The sequence below is a fragment of the Buteo buteo genome, chromosome 10 (genome assembly GCF_964188355.1).
Source record: "Buteo buteo chromosome 10, bButBut1.hap1.1, whole genome shotgun sequence".
Lineage (NCBI taxonomy): Eukaryota > Metazoa > Chordata > Aves > Accipitriformes > Accipitridae > Buteo > Buteo buteo.
The window spans coordinates 33,898,742-33,919,464 of NC_134180.1; the positions used below are offsets into that span (position 1 = coordinate 33,898,742).

At 38.6% G+C, this 20,723-nt stretch overlaps 1 protein-coding gene across 1 annotated transcript in view; it reads right to left on the reverse strand.

Moving 5' to 3' along the window:
• GPBP1L1 (GC-rich promoter binding protein 1 like 1) overlaps window positions 1-20,723 on the reverse strand; it is a 35,512-nt gene that overhangs the window by 13,237 nt on the left and 1,552 nt on the right. Inside the window, exons 2-5 of the mRNA XM_075036999.1 lie at window positions 5,618-6,509; window positions 4,635-4,749; window positions 3,314-3,443; window positions 2,663-2,946 (exon numbers count right to left, since the gene is read on the reverse strand). Of these exons, the coding sequence (XP_074893100.1) occupies window positions 2,663-2,946; window positions 3,314-3,443; window positions 4,635-4,694 (474 nt within the window). The 5' untranslated portion in view covers window positions 4,695-4,749; window positions 5,618-6,509. The remainder of the gene's footprint in view (window positions 1-2,662; window positions 2,947-3,313; window positions 3,444-4,634; window positions 4,750-5,617; window positions 6,510-20,723) is intronic.

Sequence of the window (20,723 nt, forward strand, 5' to 3'; positions counted from 1 at the left end):
ATCTTTTTCCTCTTTTTAATGAATTCTTCATATGTTAGTTACTATGGCAACAGCATAAGTCTCTAATAATGAGCTTCTGAAATAGCAGGCATTCCTGTTCTATAAGAGTTAGGAAAAAAAAGTCACATGATGGCATAAATTCCTGCCGCAGACCCTAGAAATTCCTCTGTTTCAGTACTTCATTTTTTAGTTACAGGTTAGTTTTATAGCAGGGGTGCTCACACCACAGGAGACCTTGGAGACTAACAGCCTGTTTTGCAGACCTTTCAGGAAAAGTGCTGCCATTGTCAGCCACACAGGCCTAACAGCTACATACTTAAACACAGCATACATTAGTTCCACCACTATGGCAAAGACAATACAGGAGTTATTTAGCAAAGCTTGCTACTAGACAGTGTGTGGTTTTATAATCTTAAAAAAAAAAAAATGGGGAAGTAATTACAGACGAAACAGCCATGTAGTTGGGGAAAGGCACTCATCAAGGCACTGAAGAAGAGACTGAAGAAGTACATGGAAGAAAGATTTAGACCAAGATAGACTACAACAGTACACAGTTGCAATCATCAACAATAACTTTCTACATTTCAACAGGCTTTTGACAGTCTAAAGAACAAGCTTATAGAAATCCTGAATATTACAGTATTCTTGAGAAATCAGATTAACAGAAAACTACACACAAGCTTTATCACTGCTCTCCAGGTGTTAACCTGTGATGCAGGCTACCAGTCCCAGCAGAAGCAGCTGAACAACAGCACACAATCACTCCCCAAGCACTTCACTGAAAAAACCCAGCAGCTTAAATCAAACTGGCTCCTGTGGCAATATAAGTGTAGACTCTAGATTTTGGCCTGAAGCAGCTGTGGGCATTAGTATATTTCACTCCAGCTCCTAAGTTCCTGAATAGAAGCAGTGCCATCAAACTGGCATGACAATTCCACCTGTAAACAGCCTTCCAGAGAAAAAAAGCTGAGTAAGGGAGCAAACAGCTCAAGATGATACACACAGGCATGTGCACTATCACCAGAAACTCTCCTTACTGGAGGCAACAATGGCTTTAGCACTGCAGACAAAGTCAGAGGAATTGCATTAGGTAAAAGGACTGAGTTACCAGAACCTTACAGACAATATTGACCTCTGTCCTGGCTTCAGCTGGGATAGAGTTAATTGTCTTTCTAGTAGCTGGCATAGTGCTGTGTTTTGGGTTCAGTATGAGAAGAATATTGATAACACACTGATGTTTTCAGTTGTTGCTAAGTCGTGTTTAGACCAAGTCAAGGATTCTTCAGCTTTTCATGCCCAGCCAGCAAGAAGGCTGGAGGGGCACAAGAAGTTGGGAGGGGACACAGCCAGGGCAGCTGACCCAAACTGGCCAAAGGGCTATTCCAGAAATACCATGTGACATCATGCCCAGTATATAAACTGAGGGGAGTGGGCCTGGGAGGAATCACCACTTGGGAACTAACTGGGCATTGGTCAGCAGGCAGTGAGCAATTGCACTGTGCATAACTTGTATATTCCCATCCTTTTATTATTGTCATTTTAATATTGTTATTATTATCATTATTAGTTTCTTCCTTTCTGTTCTATTAAACTGTTCTTATCTCAAGCCATGAGTTTTACTTTTTTTTTTTGTCTTCTCGATTCCCTCCCCCATCTCACTGGGTGGTAGGGGGAGTGAGTGAGCAGCTCTGTGGTGCTTAGCTGCTGGCTGGGGTTAAACCATGACAACCTCATTGCACTGGTCAAGAAGAGCCTAGAGAGAGCAGAAAACAAGATGCGAAAAGCAAAATACATGGTCTGATAACAATAAAATCCTCATCAAGGGACAGAGGAAAAAAATTAAGTTGAAAAGAGAAAGCAGAAAATGTTCATGTATCTCAAAGCATTAGCACACGGTAAGGATGAGAGCCGTTATGTCCAAGTACTATTTGGAAAAGCTTGGAAAACTAAAGTTATTCCAGTAAAAATAGAGCTAGGATGTAAGAGACTATTGTACTGATAATACCACATGAATCAGAATGCTGGATAAGAAGTTGATAAATTTGAGATACTGATGGCAGAAACGGCTCAAGAAACCCCGATCCCCAGATTAACAGAGAAATAGGAAAACATCTCTGATAACAAAATACTGTTCCAGAAGACTGAAGACAGATGGTTGCAAAGGTCTGAGCACGTCATGAACAAGCTTGGGAAGGTTATCACAAACACCAACATGTATGAGAATGCAGGAGACAGGAACAGCAGGTAGACTGAAGATAAGCTGAACAGATATACTTATGAGCAAAAAAAAAAAAGGCTTTGTAAGCAAAGCCACAAAATCAACACAACTACTCTTCCTGTGGCAGACAAAAAGTGTCGCCTTATGGTTTTCGCTCAAGATCTGGCTTGTGCGTTACAATGCTGTCTTCAGTTCACAATAACCATTTGGCAAAATACAGTAATGTGCCAAACCCCATAATCCAACAGGTCGTCAAATCCTGAGGACTCTGGGTACCAATTAGCATCCCATCAGCACTAGAATAATTTTGTTAAATTTATTGTGATCTCGAACATGGAGTGGAATGCAACTCTAGATCCTCACCACCTATCAGTGCTAATTAAAATGAGATCCAAAAAGCCACTTCTCACAGCTGCCACTTCTAGTGAGAAGCTACACACTTACAAAGTCTTCTTCCTCAAATTGCAACTGCTCTTTATCTTCCTTCTTTTCTTCCCTGGATTCAACAGGCAGCTTTTCTTGAAAGGCGGAACTTTTCCGAGAATGGAAGTTGCCATTCCAGTGGCGATGAACTCCAGTTCCTCCTCCACCACGCTGGTTCACACCATCATGGCCCCGTGAAGGACCATGCCAGCCAGGCTGACTGCCAGAAAGCCCAACATGAGCTCCTTTAGAAACACCAGAATCTACAGAGTCATGGCGGAGAAGGGACGGCTGATGCCAGCAGTCTAAACAAAAGGAGATAAGTATGCAAATAAAAAAAGTCAACACGGTGTGCAGAATACTGGAAATATCAGGCTGTTTTTCTTGTTGTTAAGTCAGTGTTCACTAAGTAACTACTAGGCCAAACTTATTAAGCTACTGTGTGATTGTATCAGAAAAAAAACAAGCTACACAATGCACATACAACTACCACAGAAATCCCTTAAGGCCTGAGCACGTGGCATGGGAGAAGAGAATAGCACGAGTTTCTTATAGGATGTTTTGAAAAGGTACAGTTTTGGAAAATGTTGTTTATATTCTGCAGAATTCTTCACTTTGTAGAATATTCCAAAACGTTTGATCTCAGGCTGCATTCTGACCCTTCCTACTCACCTCCCGCAGTTCGGAGGGGCCCATTATTGAAAAATCCATCAGAAGAGTTGTGTCTCCTACGGCTCACCCCAAAGCGGCCCTCTCCCCGTGGAAGATGCTCTCCATGTTTCTCAAAGGTAGCTGCAGGGGACTGCAAAAAGTAAAAAGTGATATAATGAAGCATTCATTAGGGCACTCCAGGAGCCTGTCAGTCCAAGAGTGACATATTGTTAATTGGAAAAAAAAACCCCAAACCCTAACCCCACATTCTTATACTAGTTTTCAGTACAGCACGCACATCCACATTGCTAAGCCAATGACCTCAACAATCACATGAACCTGATCAGAATGGCACATAAACCCGTGCATCTTACACAGAATCAGAGAGAACCTAGCATACTAATATTACCAGCAGTCTTTGCAAACACATACTTTCAGAAAAATTAATTTAAAAAATTCTATGATACACAGGTGCTCATTCATTCACTCCCTCTTAAGTCAGAAGAGCAGATAGCCATGGAGGGTCCAATCATCTGACTAACATTCAGAGATAAGTAAGTTAAAGCACTTTTGGACTGAAACAACTACGATGCTGTAGAAAACATTAATGCTTCTAGCATTAAGATTCTAAAGAATCTTTTACTCTTCACTTTCCCTCATTTACAAAAAAATCAGGTTTGTTTTAAATGGATCAAATATCCTGAAATTACTTTTGTCTCCTCATATTTAAGCATGAAGGTGAAAGCTGTATTGTTTCTTGTTCATCAGTGTTGTCCATCATGATCTGGTTTGCTATTAAAACGCACAAGAAACACAAATTGTCAAAGTCCTAAAACAGACTTCTTGGGTCAACGTAAGCTTCTGGAATCAGTTTTAGATAGATGACAACAGGCAAACTGCCCTCGTTTTAAGGTTGCCAAAAACTAATGAGTATTTCTGAGTTTGGAGTTAGAGCCCAAGGGCTTATTATCAACCTACTATGCAGCAAGAGTCAGATTATTTTCATAAATCAAACCCAAATTATATCCTGAATTGTAAGTAAGTGGCAGGTCAAGTCTTAACCGCCACAGATTTAGGGCCATTTCTTTAATGATTTTCTACTTGGGATCTCACTCAAGTCTCAACACAAAGACACTGAACTACTTCCACATCTGAATGCAAAGATTGTTCCTCCTCTGAAATAAAAGGGATACATTTGTTGAAACAAAGAAAAAAAAAATATTTTCACTTTAGTAAGCTTCCAAAAGCCTTTTTTAAAATTAAGTTCAAAAAAACATGGGGCAATTTTCTGCTTTTTATTATTGTCATAACTGTACAAGGTGGTGATCTGTATTAATGTTACCTTGGTTGACTGTGGCGTTGAGAAGTTAAGCCAGGCAGGAACAAAGTCATGCTGCGCCATTTAGGTCCAGTGTCTCCCTTCAATAAAATGAGGCATCAAACCTCATGGCCAGGATCTGTAAATGAAAAGAACATTGCCTGTCATCTCTTCCAAAGTGAAATAATATTACAATTTATTCCCAAAACTTGGCCTATAGGAATAAGGGGAAAGGTGCTGTAGTTTTTCATATTACACTTCAGCACTTTTTTCTTCCTGCTGACTTTGTTCCTCCAACCAAAACAGGTAAGAGCTTAAACATTCCCAGCTACTTCCTGTTTACAAATAACACACCCATGAAATTCATGATAGGATGGGCATGGAGGCAGGAAGACAACAGAACAAACAGCATATAAAAGCCATACGATGCACAGATGTGTAAAATCAAGACATGACAGAATTTGGGGTACATTCCTTCATTGCTCATTGCCTCAGTCTACAAAGGGGTGATCACTGAGTGTTGTATTCCAGAGGCTGTAAATCAAGTATGACCAAACCAGTGATGATGTTAGAGACACTGAGAGCAGACCAGAGACCTGAAAGACAACCATATGCCAGCTCCTGCACCCCCAACTTAAAATTGTATCCAGATCCACCAACTTCTATATACCAGGGAACAACCTACGCTGAAACTGCTTTCATAGCTAAGAAACCAAATGGTTAGGAACAGAACACAAGCTGGTTGAAGGATCTTGATGGAAGTTCAACTGAAGACCAGCTGAGGTGTCTCAGTGAGGAATCTGAAACTGATTTGTTCTTTCCAACATGTCATAGCAATTTCCACTGCTCAAAATGATGAAAATTCTATTACTGCTCTGTATAACCGAATTCTGCCTTTTCACGGAAGGTTCTCCAGTTTACCATTTTGCTTTATTTTTCAACTTTAATTTATCTATGAACAAGTCAACACTATATAAGCAAAGGAAAAAGTACATATGATCACTTACCCTGAGTTTGGCCTCTGTAGTCCAATGTTCTCAGTTTCTGTGCTTCACTGACCTTCGGGTTCCTTCTTTCTCCAGTATGCTCTAAGGCCAGCCTTGAGGCAATAGTGCGTCTCAAAGCTGAGCACGAGAGGCCGCACTTCGTGCCAACTGTGCCCTTCACCCCCTCAGCTGCTCATTTTAACCTCTCTTTGCACTCTCACTACAAAAAAAAAAACTAAGAAGGTAATTTATATTTTTAAAAAGCCACGACCACGTTCACCTCATTAAATTTCCTCTGGTTGTGGTAGTACAGAAGTCAGCCTTTACATTACAAAAAGGTTTGTCAAGTCTGCATGACAACATTCAGAGCAACACCATGGTTAATACTGAACAGAAACACTCAAGTCTGCTGGATAATTCATGATCTGCAGCAGATCAACCTGAACACTCTGGAAAAAAGGACGACGTTACATAAAAACGTTTGCCCCAAATGCTGAGATCTAAACAAGAAGCATCTGCCCAAGTGCTCTTAAAATATAAACTTCATTTTTATCACATACATCTGCTAAAAAAAGGTATAGTATTTTAAAAAATGAATGTTAGGATATACTCTGGTCTTCACGTAACTTGGTTAATGCTCCACAGAGCTAAACACTACTTGATATAAAGCTCAAAAGCAGGCACAAATGTTTATCTCCCCGTTTTTCACCATTTACATGCTGAAACATAGGTCACATGGACAAAAAAATGCCAGGTCCAAAAATAATCTCTTCTACTCTATTTTTTTGTAGACTGGGTGCTGCTTTTAAAGGGACACAAATTATTCCACAACAGCTTCTTGTTCTACAGTGGAGAGTTCACTTCTGGGTCATAGTCCTCTTCCATCAAAGAGGTGAGACAGGAACTGTAGTCACTACAAAAAAAACCCAAACAAAACCCCATCAATACAAGTGGCATAAACATGACAAAATATGACTAGAGAGAAGAACAGAAGGAGAAATTGAGCAACTATAGTGCAAGTGCCAAAAGCTATTTGATCTCCAATCAAAACAAAACCTGAAATAGCCTAATTAAAAAAAAAGGCCCCTGAAAGAGGCATTTTTGCTTTTAAATGATTACTTCCCAGATTTAGTTTACAAAAGGGCAATAGAAACAAGCTGAATCAGAATAAAGGGAAGAGTGGAGAAACTGCATGCAGCTGATGAAAGGGATTCCACACTTCATAGCAATTTAAAAACCTGCTGCTAAAATAGTAATGAGACTCTAGACTGCAGGTAGGCTTGACCATTCCACATGCCTCATCTCTATGTGCCGACATCATTCCTCACCTGCTCCAATACAGCCAGACTCCCCTCTCAAGAGACTCATGATAGTAATACCTCCAGCATTCCATTAACTCCTCCATAGAAAATACCAACAATAGCAATTGAGTTTTTCTGCTACGGCCTCTTTTTCCTTGAACCATCTTACCTGACCAGAAGCAAACAGATAGGTTTACTGCACCTGAAACATCTGAAAAGTCTTATTACTGTTTTGAAGCCATCAGCTGTTTCTCAGGATCCCTTTACACATGCCTTATTATGCCTTTGTATTTGTCTTATCAGAGTTTGTTTTCCTTGTTTGGATATGGTACCATTCTTTGATCAGTTTTGTTTTTCACTGCACTTGTTATACCGTTCTTCACCTGAAGCATGTGGATTTTTTTTAAGATGGTTTTGATAGAGGCTCAAAATAAACACCCATAGGGAACAGTATGAGAATCACCAACTTTTTATCCTCTGGGTCATTCCCTTTAATAAACCCCCGCATTTCCACATCATTTTTTCTTTCTGGAACTAGATGTTATTGTTTTGTAGGGGAGTTTGGAAAGAGGGAAACATTTTTGCACCTAAGCTGTGAGCCATGATCGCATTTCTGTAGGTAGAATAACAGCAAGCAGCCTCACAACCCCTACAAACTACCAGCCAAGATGAGGCAAAACCAGAGTGGACATGGCCATACACAACACTGACCTGGGAACTTTCTGAGCATCCCACCCCGTACCACAAGCTAGTAAGCGCCGCACACCGCAAACAACAAAAGTGCTAACCTCTCAAGACCTGTTTTTTTATTAAAGGATAATTTTTCAGTGTGTATAGGGACATGCTGGAACATCTGCTACAGATAAATTGGTCTTCCCATCACGCTGAACTCAGCACAGGTACAGAAATCCTTTATATGTGACCTTCGGAGGATGCCACCACAAGTTTGAGTAGTAAGTAGAAGATAAAACAGGAACAAAGTCAATGCAGTTGACTATATTTAAACAAGATTCATTACCTTCTGAATAAATATGCTTTTCAGAACAAACTGTATAGCAATTAAGCCATATCTATTGACAGAAGTCATATAATTTAAGAAGTTGATTTAATAAACCTTGAGAATGATTCACAGCGATGTGAAAAATGGACCTAAACAGAGCAAAGCCCACAGAGAACTGCTGTCTGGATTTAAGGTTATCTAAATAAATGAACATCACAGAATTACAGTTTTGAAGTAGGAACTAGGTCTGAGTACACAACAAAAATAAAAACACCACAGAAGCACAATACCCAGGTTCCACTTCACAAAAAAGGTTCCCAGTACCTTTGGAAAAGGAAATGAAAAAGGAAAACACATCCACAGTTTGCAAAACTTGTGCTGCTGCAAGACATCTTTTTATATTTCAGCACAGTCAAAACCAAGGTGAAACTCTTTGCAAAACTCCAACCACCAATGTAGAAAAGATCTTGCAGAAGATTCAGGTCTCCTAACCTGCTATTTTGATACCACTGTTAATATCAGTGACCAGGGCAGTTTATTAAGAAGCAGTATCTAACATGCATGTAGACAGTCTCATGCAACTCCTAGACATGACGTTTTGGACTGATATCCAAGTCTTGCAAACATCATGCTTGGACAGTTAGCATAAATTAGGCACTGCTGATCAGAAAACTTCACACTTTTTGAAGGAATGACCTCCACATCATCTCAAACCTTCTGTCAAGTATTCTGATACTTCTGTAGCCTTTATTCTGAAACAATCTCACTTGTAGGTGTCACAGTTACTGGGAGGCTCTGTACTGAGGTTGCAGTAAATTAAAGCAAGATGCTTAAATTAATCTCCACCCACTTCTCTTCAGGTAGCATACAGAAGGCACACTTCAGATAGTAAATTCAAAGTCATATCTTGAGCCCTTCCAAAGTTGCGTTCCCTGGTACTCAGCAAGGTACTGAATGCCACATGCCAATACACTATATGCCAACAAAGCTGTCTCTGTATTTCAATAGGCATATATACTGCTCTTCAGTCACCGCCTTCCTGTGCGCAACTATCACAAAAAGGACAAGGAATGTGACATTAAAATGCAATACGTTTTGCTAAAGCAAAAAACTTGCTGTTGGATGAAATGTTGTAAATTATACTACTACTGAAACCCTTCAGTCTCCACGATTAGCCCACACACTAGGTTTTACAGCCTCCTCTCACACACACTGAATCCCGTCCAACATTACACCTTCAACCTATCTAAGACTAATTCCATAACCTACCATATTACTGACAACAGTAACATCAGAAAATCATAATGGGCAAGACCCAAAGTCTCTCAAATACCTTCTCTGACAGCAACCTACAATAAATTCTTAAGAGAAAAAAGTGCAGGAACAAGAGCAAATAGCATCAGGGCTCCCAGGATACTTTCTCAGACTTTTAAGCCAGAGTCTGTATTAGTTTATTACCAGTCAGTGCTTCTATGTAAATCTGTTGATTTTTTAAGACACATTTATATATTTTTGCCTCCCAAATGAGAGGGGGCACAGTTTACTTGTGATTTGTGCAAAAGTCAATTTGTGGCTATAAAAATGTCAGCCTCAAGTCAGTTGGATGTTTTCTTGTGCTACCAAAGTGCCCAACCACATTCTATTCGGTTTTTCACGATACTCATGATTTTATACATGATATATGTACTCATCAAGTCATCCCTCCTCCAACATAAGTCAGACTTCGTGGAAGCTTTCTGAACACCTCTAATAATCCTTACTTTTTACCACATCTTTTAGCTATAATGTCACCAAAACTGCATAAAGTGTTCAAGATTCAGGAGCATGACCAATTTATACAATGGCAAAATTGTGCATTTTTTAACCTTCCTTCCTAATATTTAACATTGGGGTTTTTTTTGGTTTTTTTTTTTTTTTTTTCTATTAGTATATGTAGAACTGAAATTACCTTTGCCAACCACTTAATAATCAATAGAGTGAAGGGTATCCTCAAAGTACAGGTGGGGTCTGTTTTTCTCTAGTCATGCACATGAACTTGTGTGTGGAACAAACACTCATGCATTCCCTGAAGGCAAAGTTCCCAACTCTTCTCATATTGCCTTTACAGTTCAGTCAAACTGGTCTCTGCTTTACTATGGAAAACAGCAAGGACAAAGATCATTCCCAGTAGCCACTCCCAATTCCAGGAAAAAAAGCAAACAAAAGTGCTTGTCAATGCAAATTTAATTAATTCTCTCTCCCCTTTTAAATGAGTTCAAGCTTGAATTATTTCTGGAAATACAAATCAGAAAGAGAAAATAATAATAATAATAATATTATGGAGATGTTCTATAAAGCATACCTCCTTTCAGAAAAACAAAATCTGTATTAATGAGCTTTGGTGAAGGAAAAAAGGTTGTCAACTACCCCAAAACATTCTTTCACTGATCAAAATGAAGTCTTTGACAAGTAATATAAGTACACAAAAAATTAAACTCTGTAATAGCACTTGCGTTCCACTTGTTAACAATTCTAATTAACCTTTTTTTAAAAAATAATTTTTACATGTTGCATTAAAAATGTTTTAACTGTTATTTCATAACAACCTCTTTTCATAAGCTTTTGTTGTGACAAAAGTACTTTTTTCCCTTGGTAAGTGGTTAAGTTTCCTATTTAAATATCCTTCACCATGTCATTTAACATGCAAGTAGAAGAAGTGATATTTATCACTGACTCAAATAAACAAGTTAGAATTGTCAGATGCTCTTTTACATTACCAAATTTCATTGTGTATTTGTCTAAACAAATATCAAAAGATTGACATGAAAATGGAAGGAACATTCAAACATATTCAATTTAAAGAAGAGGCACAGACTATAGTAAAGAAGCATACGTAGTCCAGGACAAAATCCCCATTCTCCAACACACCATTCATAGTGTTCCTGCTGTGTTACCGTTGAACATAGTTGCACAGTTGTTTTAATCCTTCTGTGAACTTTCATCTCTACTCCTAACATAGACTTGATCAATCTCTAAATGAGAAAGTTTCTAAAGCTTTGATTCTCAAAGCTTTGCAGATGTACCTGACAGTAGGAACCAAGGAGGTATTCAATATGTAAAGACCTATACTGATCAGAACATAAGACTAGAGAAAAAAGCTAAATATAATCAAAGCCATTGAGCTATGAAATTACTCATTGGAAATGGATCAAGGTGTTTCAAAAGTACTAAGAAAGCACATAGATTAGCGTTATCAGCAGTGCATTTTTGCTATTACTTCCTCTTCCATCTCGTGCCTTGGCCTACAAAACTGTAAAAACCCAATGGGAAGCAAAGCCTGCCCTGAGTTACAAGATTGCCTGCCACGCCGTGCCGTTCTTTCACACAGCCTCTCTGGGAATACCTGAAACCAGGGCTTCTAACCTTTGCTCACATTACATACTGCAGTGCACATTTCTGAAATGGACACATTTTACTGGATGCTTTTTCTGATTCATTGTACCCTGCAAACCTCCTCACGTCCCTTCAACCCTGCTGTCTACCTAGAATCCTATTAATTACAGCCCCTAATTCCATTTCTCCTCTCCTGCAACAGCAAAACACAAAGATGTGGAGCCTCTAGCAGAAAACCAGCATAAAAGTAAACTTTTACCCTTCATTATACATTTATCAATCCAGCTAATAGCAGCTCTAAAAGGTCACAAGGACAACATCTGTCTATCCCTGCCACAATTTCAGTTCACTTCACTGCATTTCTATGTATTACTCTAAATAGAACATGTTTACTTAAAAAGAGTAAAGATTTGTTTTTCTAACTGGCCAAGCCAATTGGGGTTTCAGTAATATTCCTACAGATCAGATGTCAGCTGGGTTGCAAAAGCATTCAGAAAAATTAGTGAACAATTTAATGGATGCATAAGGCAGAACAGAATTTACTTCCCTCATCAGTTTTCTTTCTGTGCAGCTCTTTTAAAGTTATTTAATCAAGCAGATATGCCTAAACATACACAACAGACCTTTCCACTTAGCTACTCTTTAGAGTAAAATGTCATTTAATAGGTGTATGTTAGTTTATGTTGAAGAATTAGTATCATATGCATTCAGTAAAAATATGATCGCTTTCTAATAATTTTTGATTCATCCAATGCATTCACAGAAATAGGGAGTCACAGCCTAGAGCCCAACCTAGGAGGAATCAAAAGCATGCTACTGATTTCCTTAAGGATATCAAAAAGCCACACATGAAATTTCATTATCTTGTTTTCCAGAAAAGCAGAACATGGCTTGGTCTTACTATTATTAGGTACATTTTATTGAGTAAGATAATCATATTTGGGTGCACAGCCCTTTTAAAATAATGTAATTATAAATCTTGCTTCAAACTTGCATGCATTATTAGGCCTTACTATAAAAGAAACAAGTGCAGCACTGCTAGTTCAATAGTTGTCATAACAACTGGTCAGCTACATCTTCTCAAGTTGAGATCGTTTATTTGCAGTTCACCCACATAAAGTATCTACAAAACAAACTTACTTTCATTTTGCTTTCAGTTTCCATTACTACAATTGTCTAGACACACCTTCAGTCTGTCTACATGACTGAAATATGGCTACCTTTTGAAAGGACAAATGTAGATGTTCCAGAATGGCATGTACAACTGGTAGCGCTCACACACCTGAGGTATGATGGACCAGAATAACTATCATACAGATCTGCCATCATTTCTTGTTTCTTTCCATTATATCCCACAGCTAGACCCCCCCAAACAGTTACTCAAATACAAAGGTCAGTTCTATTAATTAAAAATACTGCAGAAAACATTGTTTAAATAGTATCTGGCTGCTGAAAAAAAATCTAGCATCTAAAAATGCAAAGTATCACTCATATCAGATTTTCTAGAATTATGGAAACATGAGCCCATTAAAAGACCAAATGATAGATTAAAATGTTAATCATGTACCAAACCAAAATCTTCTCAGATACAGATATTCAAAGTTCTTGTGAAAACCAGCTATTACTGAAAGAATAACACCTTGTTTTTCAAGTTTAAGGCAAATGAATCTATATTGCAGAATCATCAAAACTGTTTTGTGTTTTAGAAACAACACTGCAAATCTATATATTCCAAGATGAAAACATGCCAGAAGCTTGTCCATACAAAAGTTTTTTCCAGAGTAACAGGCTGGGGTGGGGGAAAATCATATTAACTGTTATGTGTCTGACCATCTTTGCAAACCAGATGACTAACTTAAATGAACAGAAAATAGTTTAAGAAAGGTCCATATGGACACATCTATACCCTAAAACCCTTTTCTCTATTGACATTCCTCCCACTGGCATCTCGTAGAGTACTGGTTCACAAACAACCTGTCCATTTACCTACTTACTTTCCACTTCTCTAAGGTTACACTAACCAAATCTTACCTCCTTCAAAATTTCTGGAACAAATATATGCACCCACACAACCACATACCCTGGAAAGCCTTAACAGCCTAGTCTTGTGAATACATACTGAGATCTAGAATGCAGTGGGTAAAGAGATGATTTTTTTCTTTCTTAACAGTGATCAAAGATAGAAGGGCATACAAGAGTAACATAACCAAATCACAGAGAAAAGTGACTTCTATGACTGGGATGTAGGAAAGATTCTTCATCAAATAAGAAAACACCATCAACAAAAATATCACCTTTAGCAATGCTATTGATTGACTGATGCCTGCCCTTCCAGCCCCAGCTGATGCAAGTTTCTGCCAGTAAGGCTAACACCACATCACTACTGGGTCAACAGTATCAGGTGCATTGAGGAGACCACAGAACCCAAAGCCAGCAAGCTTGTCTCTGGAAGCAAGCTGTATTTAACACAAAACCCCAAAGCACATTTTGGAAAAGGTGGCATCTGGGGAACCTGTACAGAAGCCTGTGTAAGGTGATAAGGCTCTGAACCTCAGCCAGCAAGCCTGATACATTGCAACTGAACTGTTCCAGCGGGTTTTGATGAGTTTTACTTTGAGTACCAAGATAGGACCATTTTAAACATGTAAAATCTAAAAGGCTCAACTCCTTATAAGCACAGAATGGGGACAGCACAAACTTTCTAGGTATTATGCCTACCAAGAATTATTCCTGGATGTTTTATACTCTACAGCCACTGGCAATACTGTCAACCCTTATGCCTCTCTCCTGTGCCACTTAAGATTCCACTTCCCTCCAATGTCCCTTTAACAGTCTTTAGTACTGCTTATGTTAAGAGAACTGCAGTATTTACCTGAAGTATTAAAACCTGATCACTGCTCTGCCCTACTGCAGGGAGTAAGGTTCCAGGGATTGTATACAACTCTGTTAAACAAGTGTTATCTATTGACACTACTGATACAAAACAAAAAAACATATTTTAAATAGTATTAGGCTTTAAATGTGAACAACATTCTGAACTTTCAACCAACTTTAGCATTTTATTAAATAAGATATTTTAAATCTTGAGAAGACATTCTGCTAATTTTAATCAAATCCAAAGGTCTTTTTAGCTCTTGAAGGGAACCAAAAATCAAACATCTATTTTATAGTGCACTTTGATTTACAGACCTTTTGAAAGTATCTGAAGTCAAGATAAGGCTCTGTTCTGCCCTGAACCTTACAAAGCACAACACCTTGTCATGGCTGCCTTTAAAGGTAACACTATCCTCCCCCAAACCTCATGACAGAGTGAGTGAAATAGCAATGAAGAGCCTATCTGTATGGTCTGCCCAAAGCCTTAATGAACAAAGTCACTTCTACTGCTCAGTAGCATACCCCAGGATAATGATGCCCATCATAAGGAAAGAATTGCAAATATGTAATTACTGGCTTTATCCCTGCTGCATACTAAATACCTCCTGCCTACCTGTCTTCTAGAGATGTAGACAGAGCCTAAGAAGTAGTGAAGTAGTTCTCCAGTACCTTAAAAAAAAAAAAAAAAAGAAAAAAAAGGGATGGGTGTTTCCCACTAAGGGTATTTGATAACCCAGTATTTTACCAGGGTTACGATCACTACTATAGCACATTTACATTTAAATTTATTCTGTCTGGAGCTGAGAAAAACACATTTCCTTTGGAAAAGAGCATCAAATGCAACCAGACTATTTATCAAATATTTGTGTCAAAGCAAGAGAGACTATAAATCAAGTGCAGGGAAGTACAGATCTGCATTCCAGATGAAGGATAAGACAGTAGAAGGCATGTCACTTGCAATGAGGAAAAAGAATTGAGAGTCAACAAAATAAAAAGGGAAGGACATTTAGAAATAGGAGACCACTCTCCTAAACGATATTACAGTAATTCTTTCCCTTAATACCATTATCCCAGCCCTACAAGACCAGTGCTACAAACTGGGAAGGGCAGTACATTCCAGTTATAGGTACTTCCCACCCAAGACAACAAGCCAAGACTGGGGGACTAATGCTATCCTCTCTGCCTCTCCCTCCACCTGGATTATTTCCAAACCATTTTACCTCAAGAGCAGGAAAATATGAAGAAACTCCACATTTATTTGTCTGTGACTAGGACATGACAAAGACATGTTCACTCAGCACTTTTCAGCATATGTACAACACCTGCATTACAGTTTGTAAAGTTTATATTGTCTGCTATGTTTTTCATTCCACTACCTTAAAATTTTCAGCACTTTCTCCAATTAAGAAAGTATTATCAAACATCAGTGCAGAAAAGTCACTGAAGATAATTCAGTTTAAAACAAGTCCTATACATACAAAATAAATTGCACAAATAATAAATATTCCATTCGTTTGGTCTTGGCTTCAGAAAAAAAAAAAGTAAAAAGAGAGGAACAAGTGATCCCTAATCCTGTGATCTCATGATCTGCTGCAGCTGGCAGATATATCCTCTTTGGTGCTCACAGTGTTTTGCTGGAGCTCTCTACGATCTAGTCTGTGAAACTCAGAGATAAAATAAAGCAAGGAGTTATGGACAAGTTGTTGTCCAGCTAGTTTGAGCTTCATCTTTAGATCTGGCAGAGAATTACCGTGCTGTTATTCTGCAGGTACACTGTGCAGGCCGAGTTAAACAATGTCATTCTTCTATCCTAGTGTCCCACAATAAACTAGGGAATACTAGCAAAACAACTGGGGAGGGGCAGGATATATCTTCAGAAGTTGCATAGTTTGTCCACTTCTGAGATTTAAAAGGCTTTAGCTCTATCCTCTCCCATCAGATGTCTCTGAAAATAAACTAAGCAACGCCCCGCTCCACCAATTTGTACAGTGATCTTCAGGCTGCAGAGCTGCATGGGTCCAAAAATTAATCCCAAGGTGTCTCAAAAAGTATCAGAAAAATATAATATAATCAGCAGACTAGAATTCATTATGCAGCTATTCATACCTCCACTGGAATATTTTTTTGGGAGCTGTAAATCAAAAGAGATTAGCATACCAGCACTCTCCAGCGTATCTCTACAATCTGTTTTGCTTATTCTTATGGCTTGAAAGCCTGTCCCCACACCTAATGCCTAACGTAAATATATTCTGCTTGCAATTTCAACCCCTAACTACTTGTTTTATTCATGATGGATATGGTAAGCTGACTAACCTCTCTTTGCAGATACCTTTTAAGACACCTTTTCTCCAGATCAGTACTTCAGTGTTCCCTCACTGAAAGGCAACCTTAGCAGGTGGCAGGGGTGTCTTTGGTTTTTTTTTTTTGGTTGGTTGGTTGGTTTTCTGGGGGGGTGGGGAAGGTGGCAGAAGTCCCACAGACCACCCTGTACACCAGCACTGTTTGGCAGCAGAAAAAGGATGTAATAACACATTCTGGGATCAAATATAGCCATGCTTTTAAAAAAACACACACCCCCAGCCACTCCAATTTTTACTGTTGAAGCTACAAGCTTTTAAGTTCAAAGCACTGATGATGAAAAAACTGATGTGACCCACCCACCAAGCATGACAGCTTGCAGGCAGTGACAGGATGTCAGAGCTGGCTCCCAGTTTTACCTGCAGGTAACTTTTAAGCTCGCTTTATAGATCACCTGCTGATGTCTGATGAAACACAAGTTGTATAAAACCATTCCAGAGCTAAACAATCCAATTTTTTTTCCCAATCCTCACTCAGGGGTTCTCTCTTTTACAGACCTTGCTATCTTCTTTACAGATCTTGTTAGCCAGCCATAACTTTCCCAAAGTATGATAGTATCACAAACCGAACACAATAACTTTTAGTTGAAGACCTACCACTCCTCAGCAGAATGGAAAACCCGCTTCATTACCTTATTTTCAGTGCTCTTTTATATGTTCCAGTATGACAAGTGAATTTTCATGACAGTGATGCTGCTGACTCATGATAATTTAGGAACCACTACAAGCCCTAGATACTCTCCCACAGAAGTGCTGCCTAGCCAGCTGTTACTTGTCTACATAAGGTAATATTCCTAAACACAGTAATTTGAACCCATCTACACCAAAATGGCTGAAATCAATGCTATTGATTTCAGACCATTTCTTGTATTTGTCAAGATCACATCACCTGTGTGTTCAGTAGGAATATTATTTCAATGTAGAGAAGTGAAAACACCAAACAGTACGTGACCCAGGACAGACTCCAAGATGTGAACACTCTTCCCTTGAACATACCCAACCAAGTCCTGCCATCTTTTAGATGTTGTGAGAGGAAGAGCTCCTCAACACTTCAGCATTCTGGAACTTTTCCCAGCCCCACAGGCTCTCAGTTCCCTGAGTACTGTAGAATACATTTCATAAGGCCCAGCCAACCTGAAGGCATTAAAGTCATCATTAACCTGTTTCTCTACTTTAACTAGAATTCAAAGTAGAGGAAAGACAGTTTTCCCAAACTAACAGTCAAGATCATAACACAATCAACATTTTCAGGGTGACAGGGTTCCCTTGCTGAGTTTTTTAAGATTAGCATCAAAGGTCTTTTCAGACCACCCCATGTGAATCCTGATTAATCCCTTGATGAAGAATGATGCATTGGAATACAATGGCAAAACACTCCTTTCTGCTGAAAGGCTGGAGACCCGTTGTAATCTTTACCACACATAGTCACCAACAACTTTGTGACTACCAGTAATTTCTGTGCCCAGAATAATACCATATACCTTCACAGCAGACTTAGCCCTTTATTTACAAGTTAATTGTTCATCACAAACTGAAGATGACAAAATTCCAAGACAGTGATGATCACTGCCACATGCTCCATATGTTGCAACTACGCTGTGAGGGTCACACAGATACCCAGGAAAGCAGTCCCAATTCACACTAAACCTTTATCGCCACTGCCAGTCATTCTTGGCCCATACCACTATCCACTCCAACACTTACTATCTACCTGAACCTAAAACAGATGCTGAAAATAAAACTGCTCCAAGGGAAATTAATCTAAATTAATTTCTTCCTGTAGTGGAAAAACAGGATTCCTAAAGCCAGGCACATGCATTTAAACAACATTATATACACACGCACCCCCCTTTGCTTATTGAGACCCACAAACATCACGTCATGAAGCTATGATGCTCCCTCCAGGGAGGAGGATAAGACTGTGAAAACACTGAACCGGAAGTGATCACAAGAATCAAGGAGGAAAAAAAAAAAAAAAGAAAGAAAAAAGACAGTGGCATTTTTGCTAGAATGACTGTAAATCCTAGAACTTCAGTAGCTCCTGGTGAACCCTCTAGTGTACAAACAGTCCATGAGGCACAAGGCCATACACTGCAAAATATTTGTTTCTGAGAATCATTTATTGCAGAAAACCTCAGTTATGTTTGGATGCACTGGTTCAAAGGATTTTTGTTAAGCCAGACCTTGGAAGTGCAACTATTTCAGATTAGCCACTTTATGGAACTGCATGCACCAACGGTTTGCAAAGTCTTTTTGCTGTTTAATTACAGAAAGTTCTAAGAAGCCTAAGTGTTAAAATTCTTCTGACACTTTTGAAGGCCAGCTAGAGAAGGCAGGAACTGAAATAGTTAAGCATACTTTAATCAAGAAATTCCAGTTTGGAATGATAGAGCCTGATGGTTAATATGTATGATTAATTTAACCAATATGCTTCCCTTCCCACTTACTGTCAGGCTAATGGCCTTGACCAACCTAGAATTTTTAGGTCAGCACAGTGTTTGTGTGTGCATGTATGGGGCAGTGGATTCTTAGCCACTATCAATCTCTACCTAAATCCACTCCCAAAAATGTAAATTTATATTCTGACCATACAGTAACTCATTAAAGTTTGGCACATTTTCACAGGAACATATTAACGTACAGAACACAAGTTAAACAACATCCTGGCATTCATGAAGTATTCTAAGCAGGACCATGTTTCTGCCAACTTCACTGCTTTTCATCAAATCTGACAAGTAAAGAGAACATACACTTCAATTACTCTTACTGAAACAAAAGCCACATACGATTTAGTTGGTATCCTGGTCACTACGTAAGTGACAGTAAAACATCTACTTACATTGCTGTATTAGCAGAACAAAATCTAAACCACTCCTGCCTCTACAAATAAATTAACATGAAACTTAAAAATCCCAAACAAACTTCCTGGTATACACGCTACCTTGCCAACTGCAAAATTCATTAATTATGACCTTTCCCTGTGTAAGTTATAACAACAGTCATCCCATGGTCCTGTTTTTACAAAGCCATAAGAAAAAGCTGTATCCATGAAAGAGCAGCCAGCGCTTTACTGAAGAGAGGTGCTTTATGTTTTAGCTCTACTGAATATAGTCAGCCCTTTTCCAATCTGTTCATACAGACAAATGAATAAAGCATGCCCTGAAGTACACTTCGCAACTAAATCAATCCAGCAGCTACACAACTAACTTCAAACATCTTGTAACACTGAAATTAAATTAAAAAAGCAACTTTAACTCTTGAGCCAATAGTTTTTATTCACTTACTAAAGACAAGAACTACATTATCTGACACCCCACACTCCGGAAGAAATTCACAGATCCAGCCACAGTATTTTGATGCATTAAAAAGAAAGTATCCTACAGTTCTTAAAATATTTTTTAAATTTCATTAAAATTATAGTGAAGATTATTTTTCTATAGTGACTTAATTTTCTAATTTAAAACAGGAATTTCAAGAGGCAGTAGCACCACCTACAAAGTAGTCACATCTGTGAGACACAGTGACCATGCCCTGCAAAATATTCTGAGTATTTTCCTAACAATTCAGAAAGTGTGCACTTCCACTTGATTTGTTATATAGCACATCTGCATTCTGCTTCTCTTATTTCTGAGGCATCCGCAGAAAAAACAGGACTTAGTTTTTTTTTTTTAAAATGCCATCTGTTCCCTGCACATTTTCACTTTAAGTCCTAGTATGATATCTGCAATGGAAACTTCTGTGTCATATAGGATTAAGACCACAAACCAGATGAATATAAAATGCAGAGGCGGCACCTCCCTACAAATAGCTGTAAAAAAAAAAAAAAAAAAAGGGGGGGGGGAGGAAAAAAAAGAGGGAAGTATCACCTGAAGCTTTTCTATTCTAAATACAAAACTTCAGCAAGTTCTTCTTCAGGTACTTTTCTCCAGAAATGATCAGAGAATGTGAGAGGAAAAACTGCTCTTCTTAAACCTGGTGATTTTATTTCTTCCTACCACTGCTCTACACCTGTTTCCTTCCTGAGTCAGGGACTGGAAGTCTGAAACAGCAGTCTCCAAATGGATGAGCATGGGGAAACCTTTCACTGAAATACCAGCCATATTCATTCATGAAGTAACATTTGCATTAGCTTTTTTCATAACCACCTAACATTTTCATAGAAGCAATGTCACCTCTCCAGTAAACTCAGCTTTGTTGGCTCTTCAATTATCTCAGCTGTTTTC